The sequence below is a fragment of the Nyctereutes procyonoides genome, unplaced genomic scaffold, assembly GCF_905146905.1.
Source record: "Nyctereutes procyonoides isolate TBG_1078 unplaced genomic scaffold, NYPRO_anot_genome, whole genome shotgun sequence".
Lineage (NCBI taxonomy): Eukaryota > Metazoa > Chordata > Mammalia > Carnivora > Canidae > Nyctereutes > Nyctereutes procyonoides.
This window is the reverse complement of record NW_026575121.1, coordinates 10,019,408-10,032,813: the sequence shown is the minus strand read 5'-3', so window position 1 is coordinate 10,032,813 and position 13,406 is coordinate 10,019,408. Positions and strand designations below refer to the sequence as shown.

The following is a 13,406-nucleotide window of genomic DNA, read 5'->3' as shown; positions in this document are numbered from 1 at the left end:
GACCTGAGCCAAAGGCAGCCACCTAACCAACTGAGCCACCCAGGCACCCCTAGACTGAATTCTTATAAGCAAAGTGATTAGATAAAAAAAAGTACAAACATGCTGAAGGCTTTAAGAAGATTATCAAATTGCTTTGCATAGACTAGCAATGTTTGACAATCCCTTTTTACCACATTTTGGCCAGCCTTAGGTTTTGATCTGATAGATAAAACATTAGGTTTTATTTTTGTTTTAATTTCATCATTATGATTACTAATAACACTGGCCATTTATTCCTGTTTATTATCCATTTGCTCTATCTGTTCTAGGAATCGTAGGTTTATGTTTTTTTCCCCATTTTATTGAGAAGATAGAGGTTTTACTATCAGTTATATTAACTCATTATACATTAATATGTTCCCATTGTTTTATTTTTAATCTGAAGTATTTGCTCCATGGAAAGGGCCATAGACCTCAAGCAAAGCTATTTTTCTTGTTAACAAATATATCCCATCAAAATATCAAGAATACATAATTTCCTTGTTTGTGTTTAAATTTTTATCATGTTTTTGACACAAAGTGTGTAATTTTAAATATTAAAATCAATCTTTTCCTTTGCTATTTACTCCATTGCTTATAAACTTAGATAATCCTTCCCCATCTGGGATAAGTTAAATATTTACCTAAAGTTTCTTCTAGTGTCTTAAAGTGGTTTCATTTTTTACGTTTTACTCTCTAATTCATCTAGAATTTACTCTGTGGTATAGCAAGAATGTAATCGAATCTTTCTCAAACACATATTTTCCAATGCCTTTTATGAAATAATTTATCCTTTTTAATATTAATTTTCTATAAATTTGCATCTATTTATGTACCAAACATTGTTTTCTATTCATTTGTCTATTACTGGTTTATTATTTTGAAGTCTCATAGGTCTGGTCATTCCCTTCTCACTCTTAAAAAATCTTACTTTTCAAACTGTTTGTATCTATTCTAAGCTGCTCTTTCCTTCAGATAAACTCTAGAATTAATTGGTCAAGTTCTCAAAAATTCCATTACATACAAATTCACGAGCTTGTTGTATTCCCAGTATTTCTTTCCCCTTTCTTCCTGCCAGTGTAGCTCCTGTTCTTTCAAGGGAAGAATGGGCATAGCCTCTGACGATAAATTCATTTCCCAGACTGCACTGTAATTACACTAAACAAGTGAATCAGTTTTGACCAACAAGGCAGTGAGGCTTAAAAATATTGTCCACAAATTCTTTGGTAATTTTCTCTTCAAAAGGTGGAAGGGACAGTGTGACTCTTGCAAGGCTAGTTTATAAAATGTGATCTCTGCCTTACTGTCTCTTGGATTGCTCTGAAGGAACCCAGCTGCCATGTTGAAAGGATACAACATGGAGACCATGGAGATACCCAAGTGGTGGGTAAGTGAGTCTTCCTACCAACTGCTATCTTGGCAGTGAACCATCTCAGAAGTGGATCCTCAAGCCCAGTCATGCCTTCACATGACTGTAGCCCCTACCGACATCCTAACTGGGACTTCATGAGAGATCCTGAGCCAGACCCATCTCGCTAAGTCTCTATGGCATTTCTGAACCATAGAAATTATAAAATAATAATTATTTGGTTCTTGTTTTCATCTAATTGTAGGAGTGCAGTAGTCTCATTATTGTTGTTTTTGTTTGCCACTGTTTTGGAGGATATTTGTTCCATAGCAATAGATAAGAAATACAGAGGTAGAAGCAGAAGTCTTCTAGAGGCTCTTTACCTTTCCAGAAAAATGAGAAAGACAAAGCTGGAATCATCCTTTCTTTTTTCTCCTTAAATGTGGGTGTAATGTCTGAAGAATAGCAGCCATCTTACAAACCACAAGGCAACAAGCATAAGTGTGAAAGTTGGTGCATTAAGGATGATGCAACAGAATTACTGAAAGCTGGATGCTTAAAGATATTGCTGAGCAGCTGGAACAATAAATAACCACAACCAGCTGGTAAATAAGTCTTAAAGCCAGCAAATATATCTCTCTCATTATATGAGGGAAATAAACACTTTGTGGGGTTCCTGGGTGGCTCAGTTGGTTAAGCATTCAACTCTGGATTTTGGCAAAGGTCATGATTTCAGGGGTCATGAGATCAAACCCTGCATTGGACATGGTGCCTGCTTAGGAGTCTCTCTCCTTCTCCCTCTGAACCTCCTCCCTCCCTACATATATACACATACTCTCTGTCTAAAAAAGCAAGCAAGCAAGCAAGACTTTGTTTGATTTACCTCTGGCCAATTAATTTGTTATGGCCACCAAATACATTCCTAATGAATGGTTACGATCAGATGTTGCTCCATGGTTAGCACAGAACCAGATATTTTAGAGTCATGAACAACAAATTTTAACAGCTCTAATGCAAAAAACAAAACAAACAAACAAACAAACAAAACAACAACCATGAGGACTTCCTTCAGAAACTTTGAACTTGTGGAAATAATGGAAGGTGAATTAATAAATGACAGTGGAATCTAGATTACTTCAGGGAAAATGCTTTAGAGTCTTTAGCATATGAACAGACTCCCTTTTGCAGCACTTTTTTTATGCTGATGTAGATTAACCCATAGTCAAACTGCCTGCAATCAGGTATTGATCACAATTCTTCAAAATGCCCATGAAACACAAAATACAGTAAAAAGTGTTTTATTTTTTTTAATTCTGCAATCCTACATTTTAAAGCAATTCTAAAAAAAAAAAAAAAAAAAAAAAAAAAGCAATTCTGCACATCTTTTAATGAATAATTAAAAGCAGATATCCTGAAAACATTGTTCATACATAAGTGATCTGTCACCAGTATTCCCCAGTGAGGTAGGTCATCCACTTATTTGTCTCTCTCGGGACATTATTTAATCTTCAAAACATAAAAATATATGTTATTTTATTTTTACTCTACTACATTTTACAATGTATACGATCAGAAATGGTGCTGTTCCCGCAGCTACCAGAATGGCTAAAACGTCAAGTCCTGAGAATGCAGAGCAACCCAAACTCTCAGACCAGAGAGTTAATTGCCATGATTAAGTGGAAATGTTGGACAACTGTTTAGTATTTACTAATATTGAGCATATGCTTACTCTTTGGCCCATCAATTCCACTCCTAAGTATATAATCAACAGAGATGGTACACATGTTCACCAAAAGATAGATACAAGAATACACACAACATTATTCATAATAGGCAAAAACTATGAACAACCCAAATGTTCATCCACAGTAGGAAGGATAAGTGAACTGTGGCATGCTCACCAGTGAAATGCTAGAGCAATAAAAATGAAAGAACTACTACTACCAACAATACTGACTCTCACCACGTCAGTGCTGAATGAAAGAAGACAGACAAAAAAAAAAGAGTAGATACTGTATGAGTCCATTTATTTAAAGTAAATTTTTTTCTAAAAATAAATTAATCTATCCAAATAGTGATAATAGAAATCAAAACAATGATTAGCCTGGTCAGGACAGGGAATGGAGGGGAGAAGAAGAGAGTTTCTGGGGTCTGGTAACTTTTTATTTCCTTTTATTTCTTCACCTGAGTGGTTTGTTCCATGAATGGGGATATTCAGTTTGTAGTTCGCAGAAATTCATCCAAGTGCATGTTTTTTTTTTTTGTCTGTATACTTCCCTTAAAAATGGTGTCATTTTTTCCCACTTATTCTCACAGTATAATTTTTTTAATGTAATGTATTTAAATGTTAATATAAAGCAGGCCAAGTTTGTGACTCATAGCAACTTCTGCTTTAACAAACTGAAGACAGAAAAAAAAACTGAAGCCACTGTCTAAAACAAAACAAAAACAATTGTGTCATTTGGTCCAAAAAAAAAATTGTTTCTGGGTAGGACAAAATAAATATTACCAGTAGTTTCCCTTTTCCTACCCCTCAGGCTAAATTGGGACTCAAAGGAAGGGTGATAACAGAAGAGATAGAGAGGTTCACCCCCTTCCTACTTCTGACAGAATGTGGAGAAATGGATAGTATAGATGGCCAAATCTGGATTCTTTGTCTACCTTAATTTGAATACACTTAGTTTGGGTTGACCCGCTTCCCATTATTAGCACTGCACAGGTTATCCATTGGAAGTGTGGGTGTTCATAAGAGCATCTAGGCCAACAGTTGCTTTGGACCTACTCAACCTCCACACCCACAACTCTGATTCTCAGGTCAGATTTAAGATTTAAGAAGGATTTAAGCCTCTGCCCAGTTCTGCTCTGCCTCACATGTTTCCCCGTAGACATACTCTCAAAGACAGCATGAAGAATGCATGTTAAAGATGACTTCTAGGGGCACTTGGGTTGCTCAATTGGTTAAGCATCTGCGTTTGGCTCAAGTCATGATCCCAGGGTCCTGGGATGGAGCCCTGCATCAGGCTCCCCTCTCAGCGGAGAGTCTGCTTCTCCCTCTGCCCATTTGCCTGCTCACACTTGAGCTCTATCTCTCTCTCTGAAATAAATAAGTAAAATCTTAAAAAAAAAAAAAAAAGACTTATCTGGCTCCTAGGGCTTTATTGGAGAATTTATCTGGAAATTAGATGCCCAGGATGGTGGGGTCCCATCTTAGAGACTCAGCCTGAAAAACCAGATGTCTCCCCAGAGTCCAGGAGTTCTGTCTCACACTTGATTTTTTTTTTCCCTGTAAAAATCTACTCAGAAAAAAAAAATCTACTCAGAATTTGGCCAGAAAAAATAAAAGATATATGAAGCAGCTTAAATATTTTTACAATAAAAAAAAATTTTACCCAAGTCTAGCGAGATCCACATAGACTGTGTGATGTGAAGGTGTTACATGTTTATCGCAGCCTTCACAATTTATATATGGAAAAGCTGTTTATCCTCAAGAGGGAATATGGCATGCACTTTTACTTCTTCAGGTGCCCTGAATTTGGAGGTTTAAAATAGTCCTTTGTAGCGCCTCCCTGGGATTTTGAAAGATGCTTCGGGCTATTGGAAAACTTTAAAGGGATTTAACGAGAAACTGCATTGCACCATTTTCTTTAATCTGTGTACATAGTTGTGTAGTTATGGCTAGCTTTAAACCATCCAAAGGCTGGGGGCGTTTTAAATCCCATTTGTTTTTGAGTGGGACTATTCATTAATGAGCTTATGTGCTTGCTTGCTTCTGAAGTTAAATCTTATTTCTACATCTACTTTTTCTAATAATTTTTTGTTTTGATTTGTTGAGCAGAATACAATGTATGTTTGTTAATTGTACAATCCCTAGACTTTGAAATTTGTTTTAAAAATATGTTTTAAATGTCCAAGGCTCAACATAGCCTTAATTTGTTTCTTTTATAAGGTAAATACCCCAAGCTTGGAGTTATTTTTCCTTCAAGGTACGGTTAGTCCTTAACACATCCTACCCTACTCCTTAGCACTCCTCCCCACAAAAATAAGCCCACTTTTATTCTTCTTATAAAAGACTCAAAAAAAAAAAAGACTTTAAGAACACATTCATTAGAACATGCTTCACCAAGAATTCTTCTAATACGCCTTTTCTTAAAATCACATTCTAGAGACAGCCCTGTAAGTATCTGTGGATTTACAAGACAGAGTACTTTCTCAGCTCACACTTGTGAGTCTGCCTCTGTATGGAGGGGGCCATCTCCACACACATCTAGGGAGCTCTCATCTAAACCTGTTTTGGTTCATTTCCTTTTTTTTTTTTTTTTTGGTACATTTTTTGGTCACTTTACTTTTTTTTTAATCCTCTGATAGGAGATTCCAGAGGTACAGGTGCCAGGAGCCAGGGAAAGGGGTGGAAAAACAAAATGAACAACAATAAAAAGAAAAAAAAACATTTCTCCTTCTGTACCCCAAGACCCGCCTGTGCCTCCTCTGTGTGGGTGAGCACCAGGAAAGTCGAATATCCAGTCTGTGGTGGTGGTGGTGGTGGTGGTGGCGGCCACAAGCAGTCAGTAAGCCAACACCAGGACCTTCTAGAAGAGACACTGTTGCTTGGGCCAGGGGCCCTCCTCCTCATCCTCTTCCTCATCCTCCACCAAGAGCCATCCACCAGGTACTTGATCTCATTGGCATCCTCACACTCACTTAGGATCTTGGAGAGGAGCCCGTCAGTGATGAGCTGGTCATAGGGAGCCGGCTTGCCGCACACAGGACACATCCAGGTGGGCTTCTTCTCACTCATCTGGAGGTAGAAGACAGCGTCAAGGCACTGCAGATGGGCACAGGTGGCAGGGCACTGATAGCCGCATCTTCACCAGTGGGCAGATGAGGGAGACCCACACACCCGTGGTGGTGATCTTGCTGTCAGGGTCCAGACAAAACTCTCTGACCAGCACCTTGCACAGCTCTGCAAGCTGTGCTTGACCTTGATGGTTTTCAACCTGTGCCCAAGCCATCCCTACCCTTTACTCGGGCTCTCTTTCTCATTTCTGTTTTTGTTCCTCTTCTGAGCAACCTCTTGGAAGTAATTCCACCTTCCCTGACATCCAAGGATGAGGACGTCTTGCTCAGCAAACAAATCCAACAGTAAAATTCTATCTGCGTCATGTGTACTCATAGGAGAATGACACGCAGTCATGACGGATTGGCAGTGGAGGATGGGTGAGCCGGCAGTTAGACATTCATTTACAGTAGCATGACCCCACCTTCATTTATTTACTTATCTTCCAGATGGGCTTCAGAAGAGGTTTGAGGTGGCTACGTAACCCCATCTCCAAAGAGCAAAGTAATTAATACTTTCAGGTCATAATGATTTGGGAAGGCGGGTAATTATACCATCAAATTCCTTCTGTCCTTGCAATAACCTACATCTAAAGTGAAGATTAAAGTTATTCAGCCTTTGAAGAGAAGCTTTTTGTTTGGGGATTTTCAAGTATGCTTGTCAGGTATATGCCCATCACTGGTAACATCTTCGAAATATACTTGTCATCTCTCTGACATCAGTAAATCCATTCATTCCCAGCTGTAATTTATCTCTTGATAAATCATGCTATCAAGTTGAAGTGTGAAAGCAATACCCTTAGGACATAAAATACCACTGAATCCGCTGTTTGGTTAATTTATTACTATTATTAGGGAACTGACAGGATTACTATAAAAATCGAGTGCCCAGAGGCCCCAGATTTTTATCAGGTCTTCGATACTGGCGCAGTGTTCAATCATACCCAGCTGACCCAGCCACTTCCCCGGTCTCCTTCTGCTGCCAGACCCTCTGGAGAATTCTTTTGGGAAGGGAGGAATGGCTGAGCCAGGCACAGGCTCTTCCAAAACATTCAGATAGATAGGTGGGTCTGACAGTCAAGAGATAAAGCTTTGAGGCTTCTTTCTCGAGGAAGTTGTTTGCTTTCTTAAAAGGACTGCCTCTCTATTCAGCCCATGACAGCATGGCTTTATGTATGTTGAGGCATAGCACTAAAGACTGACATGGTACAGTGACAGGAGTTCCAAACAGGAGGCAGCAGACGTGACTTGAAATCCTAACTCTGGCATTTGCTAGCCTGACCTTGGACAAGGCTATTTAGTGCTTCCAATCCTTAGTTTCTACAGCTGCAAAATGGTGTTAGTAACGGGATTGCTGAGAAAACGAATTAAGACTGGTACATGTACTCACCTCATAATAGGTGGCCGAAATTGTTTGTGGCTCCCTTTTAATACCGTAGTTTTTAAAGCAGATTTTATAGGGCTGTATCAATAATCTTAGTTTTTTTCAACCGTTAGTGATTATCCAATTCTCTGTCATACTCATATTTGTTTTAGGGCGGGATTCTATCCAGCATTGGGCATTAAGATATGTGATGGGGGCAGCCCGGGTGGCTCAGTGGTTTAGCACTGCCTTCAGCTCAGGGCATGATCCTGGAGACCCGGGATCGAGTCCCACGTCGGGCTCCCTACGTGGAGACTGCTTCTCCCTCTGCCTGTGTCTCTGCCTCTGTGTGTGTGTGTGTGTGTGTCTCATGAATAAATAAATAAATAAATAAAAATCTTAAAAAAAAAGGATATGTGATAAAGACACCTTTATAAGACTTTTTTCACATTGTTGGCCCTAATGAAATGTAGATACAATTCCTTTTTAAAAAAAAAAAATGCTGTAACCAACCCCAACCTTGCAAAAAGAAAGAGAGGAGAGGGTCTAAGAAGGAGAATCTAAACTATAGCCAACCCAACAGTATTTTAAACAGTACTTAACACTTAAAACATTCTAGCATGAACCAAGTTGTTGTATGTGTCCAGGAGCTGCTTTGTGAACATGCTGGTACAATTCAGGAAACTACTAAAGCTTCTGCTGTTGTGCTCTGTATGCTTTCCAGCCTTCTCACTGACTAGCCACTTCCATTGTCCCCTCAAGACCTTTGCACTGGCCAGGCTCCCAGTTTAGGATACTTGTCCCTAATCTCAACCAACCTCCTTTCACCACTTCATGAAGACCTGAACTCAAATGTCACCTCTCTAGAGGGGCCCAACCACGGATTCAGCTCACTTGTTGCTTTCTCTGCTAATTCTTCTACTTCCACTTCTCTTGCTCAGATTTGATAGCTTTTTTTTTAATCCTTCTCATTGTGCTTTTTTCATACTTCTCCTGGAAATTTGATCTTATTGTAGTAACTATTTGTATAAGGGTCTATTTTCCACACTAAGTTAGATTTTCTTGAAGATTTTTTTTTTAATATTTGCATTCTGAGCTGTCTAGATCAAGCTCCTGACACACTATCGACTTTTATGTATATTTGTTCCATGAGTTCTCTGGAACTAGGCTACTCACTCAGATTTCTTTCCCTCAGGGCTTCCTATTGTCTCTTTAAAAAGAAATTCCTAGCAATTTCTCTGTATAGGAATTTATACCAAGGAGATTTTTGAATAAGTATGTAAAAATGGATGTGCAAGAAAATTTTTCAGAGCATTGATTATAATATCAAAAAATTGCAATAGGCATAAATGTTGTTCGATAGAATTAGTTAAATAAGTTATGGTATGTCTCACAGAGGGATATTGTGCAGTCAATAAAAATGATGATGTGGATCTATATTAATTGACATGGGAAAATAACTATTATTGAATGAAAATGCAACAAAACAGGATACAGAATAGGATGTAGAGCATGATATATAAACAAAGTCATATATAAATATAGCTCTAGGTACTCATGCATATAGAAATATATGTAAGAACATTTGCCAAAATGTTATAAGAGTTAAATCTGGGTGGAAAGTTTTCATACAATTTTTTCTTTTCTCTCTGTACATTCCAGAAATGTGTAGATTTTTGAAAGTAGGCATGAATTCATTTTATAACCAGAATAAAATAATAAAATTATTTCATTTAAAATATATATACTAATAAAGAGGAGAGTAGCTAGGCTCTACTATTCCGCTACATCAACGTCTTCACCCAAGCATGGAAAAGAGGCAATTCTTCTCATCCTGCTAATTAAGCTTCCTGAAAGCAGGTCAGCCCTGGGTGCAGGCCACACAGATGGGCATCCTCATGGCATGATTAGGAGCTATTGAGCTGCTTCTGCGCACCCCACCCTGGTCTCATCCTTGAGCCTTGCAGTCAGGATTTAAAAGCCCAAGTTTCTCATTATTAGTTATTCCATTTGGATACTTCAATTAGGCAGCTGTTAAAATTCATGGGGAAAAAAAGCTATTATTAGTTAAGGACATGATAACCCAATTAATTCCCCAGCAAAAGGCTGAACCATTAGATTATGATATGGAAAAGGAAAGAAGGGGGAATGGGCAGGAATTGCTGATGCGAGTGGGAAAATTCAACATAAACAAACTCAGTCCCTGGGGAAAGTAGAGAAAGGGCAACAAACAGAACGAGGGGCTGGAGTGATAACCACACCTACTTTGCAAATGTGTAGGGCAAAGCTCACTTCTCTGTGGGACACAAATAGCTGGTAACATTGCTCCTTAGTGGAACACAAATAGCTGCACACAAATACTCTACGAAGAGAAATTCTTCTAAAAAAAAAAAATCCATCACTCACAGTTTGATTCTCCATCAATACATGCTTTACTTCTTTTTGGCCACACCTGCACAGTTGGATGATGACCATCTGCTGCAGACCAAATGGGACAAAATAATATTGTGATATATTACCCAGTGTTTTTCATTCCCCATACTTCCTGCTAACCCCCTTATGGCAGATTGTATTTTCCCGAGATGGCCATACCAATGTATGTCCCAATCCACATGCTCACAATGTGGCCTGGACATGCCTCCCCATTCAGAGGTGGGGTCAGTGTTCCCTCTCCTAGAATGCAGATGGACCTTTGTAAATTCCTCAACCAATGGAAGGACACTGTGATTGACAGGCTTATCATAAAAGGCAACATGGCCTCTCTCTCTCTCTCTCTCTCTCTCTCTCTCTCTCTCTCTCTCTCTCTTCCTCCCTCCCTCCCTCCCCTTCTCTACTTGCCATTGGAACCCAGCTACTATGTTGTGATAAAGTTCATGGCACATGTATGGCCATGTGACAGTCTTCCAGCTGACGGCACCACCTAGGCCCCCAGCCAAAAGCAACCTTCAGATACTGCATTTACAAACTTTATGATCTCAGCCCCCAGTGTTGATGATTTCCAGCTGAGGCCCCAGATATGGAAAGAGAGATAACTTGTCCTCACTGTGCCCTGTCTGAAACCATGAGACATAATAAAACGTATTTTTGTTTTGAGCAGTAAGTTATCAGCATACTACCCTATTCCTTGTTTTTTTTTTAATTGGAATTCAATTTGCCAACATATAACACCCAGTGCTCATCCCACCGAGTGCCTCCCTCAGTGCCCGTCACCCAGTCATCCCAACCCCCCGCCCACCTCCCTTGCCACTACCCCTTGTTCGTTTCCCAGAGTTAGGTCCTCTCATGTTTTGTCACCCTCATTGATATTTTCACTCATTTTCTCTCCTTTCCCTTTATTCCCTTTCACTAATTTTTATACTCCCCAAATGAATGAGTCCATACAATGTTTGTCCTTTTCCGATTGACTTATTTCACTCAGCATAATACCCTCCAGGTCCCTCCACATCGAAGCAAATGGTGGGTATTTGCCATTTCTAATGGCTGAGGAATATTCCATTGTATACATAGACCACAGCTTCTTTATCCATCATCTTTCGATGGACACCAAGGCTCCTTCCACAGTGTGGCTATTGTAGACATTGCTGCTATAAACATCGGGGTGCAGGTATCCCAGTGTTTCACTGCATCTGTATCTTTGGGGTAAATACCCAGCAGTGCAATTTCTGGGTCGTAGGGCAGATCTATTTTTAACTCTTTGAGGACCCTCCACACTGTTTTCCAGAGTGGCTGCACCAGGTCACATTCCCACCAACAGTGCAAGGGTGTCCCCTTTCTCCACATCCTCTCCAACATGTGTTGTTTCCTGTCTGTTAATGTTCACCATTCTCACTGGTGTGAGGTAGCGTACTACCCTATTCTTACCACTGCCCTCAAATTAGGATGCTAAAAGAAAAAAGTGTCAATTAGTTTTTGAGTTTCAAAGTAGTTTTTCCAAGAATCATCTCTAGGACAATGGCTTAAAGGAATTAATTTTGGAATCTAAAAATCCGAGCATTTGACTATCAAAAGACAAAGCCCTAAAGAACTTAGAGACATATTTATGACTTAAGCAATAAATTCAGAAGAAGCCAAGATGACTGCATTTTCCAATCTAAGAAGATATCAAAAACAATTTTTAAAAACTATTTGCTAGAGAGAAGACAGAGAGTCTGAGTGGTAGACCTGGGAAGGCTTGGAACTCCAAATAAGAGACTTCACTGCTGGAATCCAGGCAGTGTAGACCAGAGGCATTGCTAGGGTTTTTTTTTCCTGGATGCCAATAAGATTGATGACGAGGGTCAAGGATGGGGATAATCAGACATCTCTTGCTAACATTTGTAAATGATGACCTGGGACCAGAGAGGGCCCCACAATAATCCAGAAGTTCCAAGGGCAACTTAGTAACAAGCACAGGGAGAAGGAAAGAGTGGGGAAAAAAAACAGTATGGACAGGATTTACCCAAGATTGATCATGTTAAACATTCTGCCATCAGTAGCAGGGGATGATTGAAATACTGTGTAAATTTACTTACTAAAATATTAAGCAACATTATTTATACATCTAAGTTATAGCTTAAGGAATGTGTACCCTCTTCACCATTTTGATATTCGCCTTCTCTGATAAAGTTGTAACCTCCAAGAGGGGAAGGACCAAAATGGCCCAGAGTAGGCACTCAATGAATAGGTGTTAATGAGTAAATAAATGAATAAGGAATTCTAAATAGCTCTACTGTGGAAATCAGAGACCATGAATCATCTCACCCCTGTTTCCAACAAGCCAGGTGGCCTTTACTAGGTCTCTAACTCTCTTGGGGCCCAAGAGTCTTTATAAAATTAGATGATCTCCAAGTGTACCTCCAACTCTCATATCCCACTGGTCCATAAGCTACTATACAACAGGAATCAAGATCCAATCATTTTCATAGCCCCAGGACCTAGCATAGTGCCTGGCAAATAGCAGGCACTCAATAAATATTTGTTGAAAAATGAGATTAACGTTATGCTATGTTTCAAACCCTAACAAGGACAATGTGTAATTTGGTTGCCTTTTCAAGTACATAAATGTTAAATGAAAACTAAAGAGAAATAACAAACCGAGAATGTCATAATGTCATTTTCACGGTACAGCAACATTTCCTAACTGCCCAGCATTTAAGGAGTAATGGTTTTATTGCCCTGGAATCTGACACGGTGATTTGCTCTGACTTGCCTCCCTGTTATTCTGACTGACAGCCTCTCTGAGCTGTCTTTTGGTGGGCAGCTGTTGCCCCTGGTGCATTTTTGATCAAAAGTACATACGTCCTGTCATCTTTTATAATCCTCAGAACTTGAAGATTGTCTTTTAGTTAAGTTTTCTGAACTGAAATTAGGTTTGAATAATAATCAGGATTGTGGATCTTCTAAAGCAAAGGTACTTTATGAGAAAATGCTATCTTATGATTCTTCCAGGCATAGAATTTCAGAGTTGAAAGATTTTTCCATCCTAGGATTTTATCTTATTAATATTCTCCTTTGCAATTCAAGTACCAAGAACTGGAAAAATCTCTGATTGTCCTGCAGCAATGGCATTAAAGGCTCCTCATAACATACAGGACCAGAATTGTGCCATAATTTAGTGAAATTGAACATTGCTCTGTGACTGCTAATTTTCCATCGAGATGATTCTGTCTCTAAGCAAGAAAAGAAAAGATGAAATCTTGATAGGGAAAAAATATCCATTTTTCTAATTACTGTGAAGATTCTCAGATGCTTTAGGGTAAATATACCATTTTACCTTTACCCTAATTTTTACCATAAGGTTCTGCTAAAAATCTTTATGTCTAGAATGTCATGACGGAGTTTTTCTTTTAATCTTCCACTTGGAAA

The 13,406-nt window shown here is 39.1% G+C and overlaps 1 protein-coding gene across 1 annotated transcript in view; it reads right to left on the bottom strand.

The window, feature by feature from the left end:
• Window positions 1-6,375, bottom strand: part of LOC129516337 (protocadherin-8-like) — an 85,098-nt gene extending 78,723 nt beyond the window's left edge. Inside the window, exons 1-2 of the mRNA XM_055335661.1 lie at window positions 6,235-6,375; window positions 5,829-6,161 (exon numbers count right to left, since the gene is read on the bottom strand). Coding sequence (XP_055191636.1) covers window positions 5,829-6,161; window positions 6,235-6,375 — 474 coding nt within the window. The remainder of the gene's footprint in view (window positions 1-5,828; window positions 6,162-6,234) is intronic.
• Between the last annotated feature and the right edge of the window lie 7,031 nt (window positions 6,376-13,406).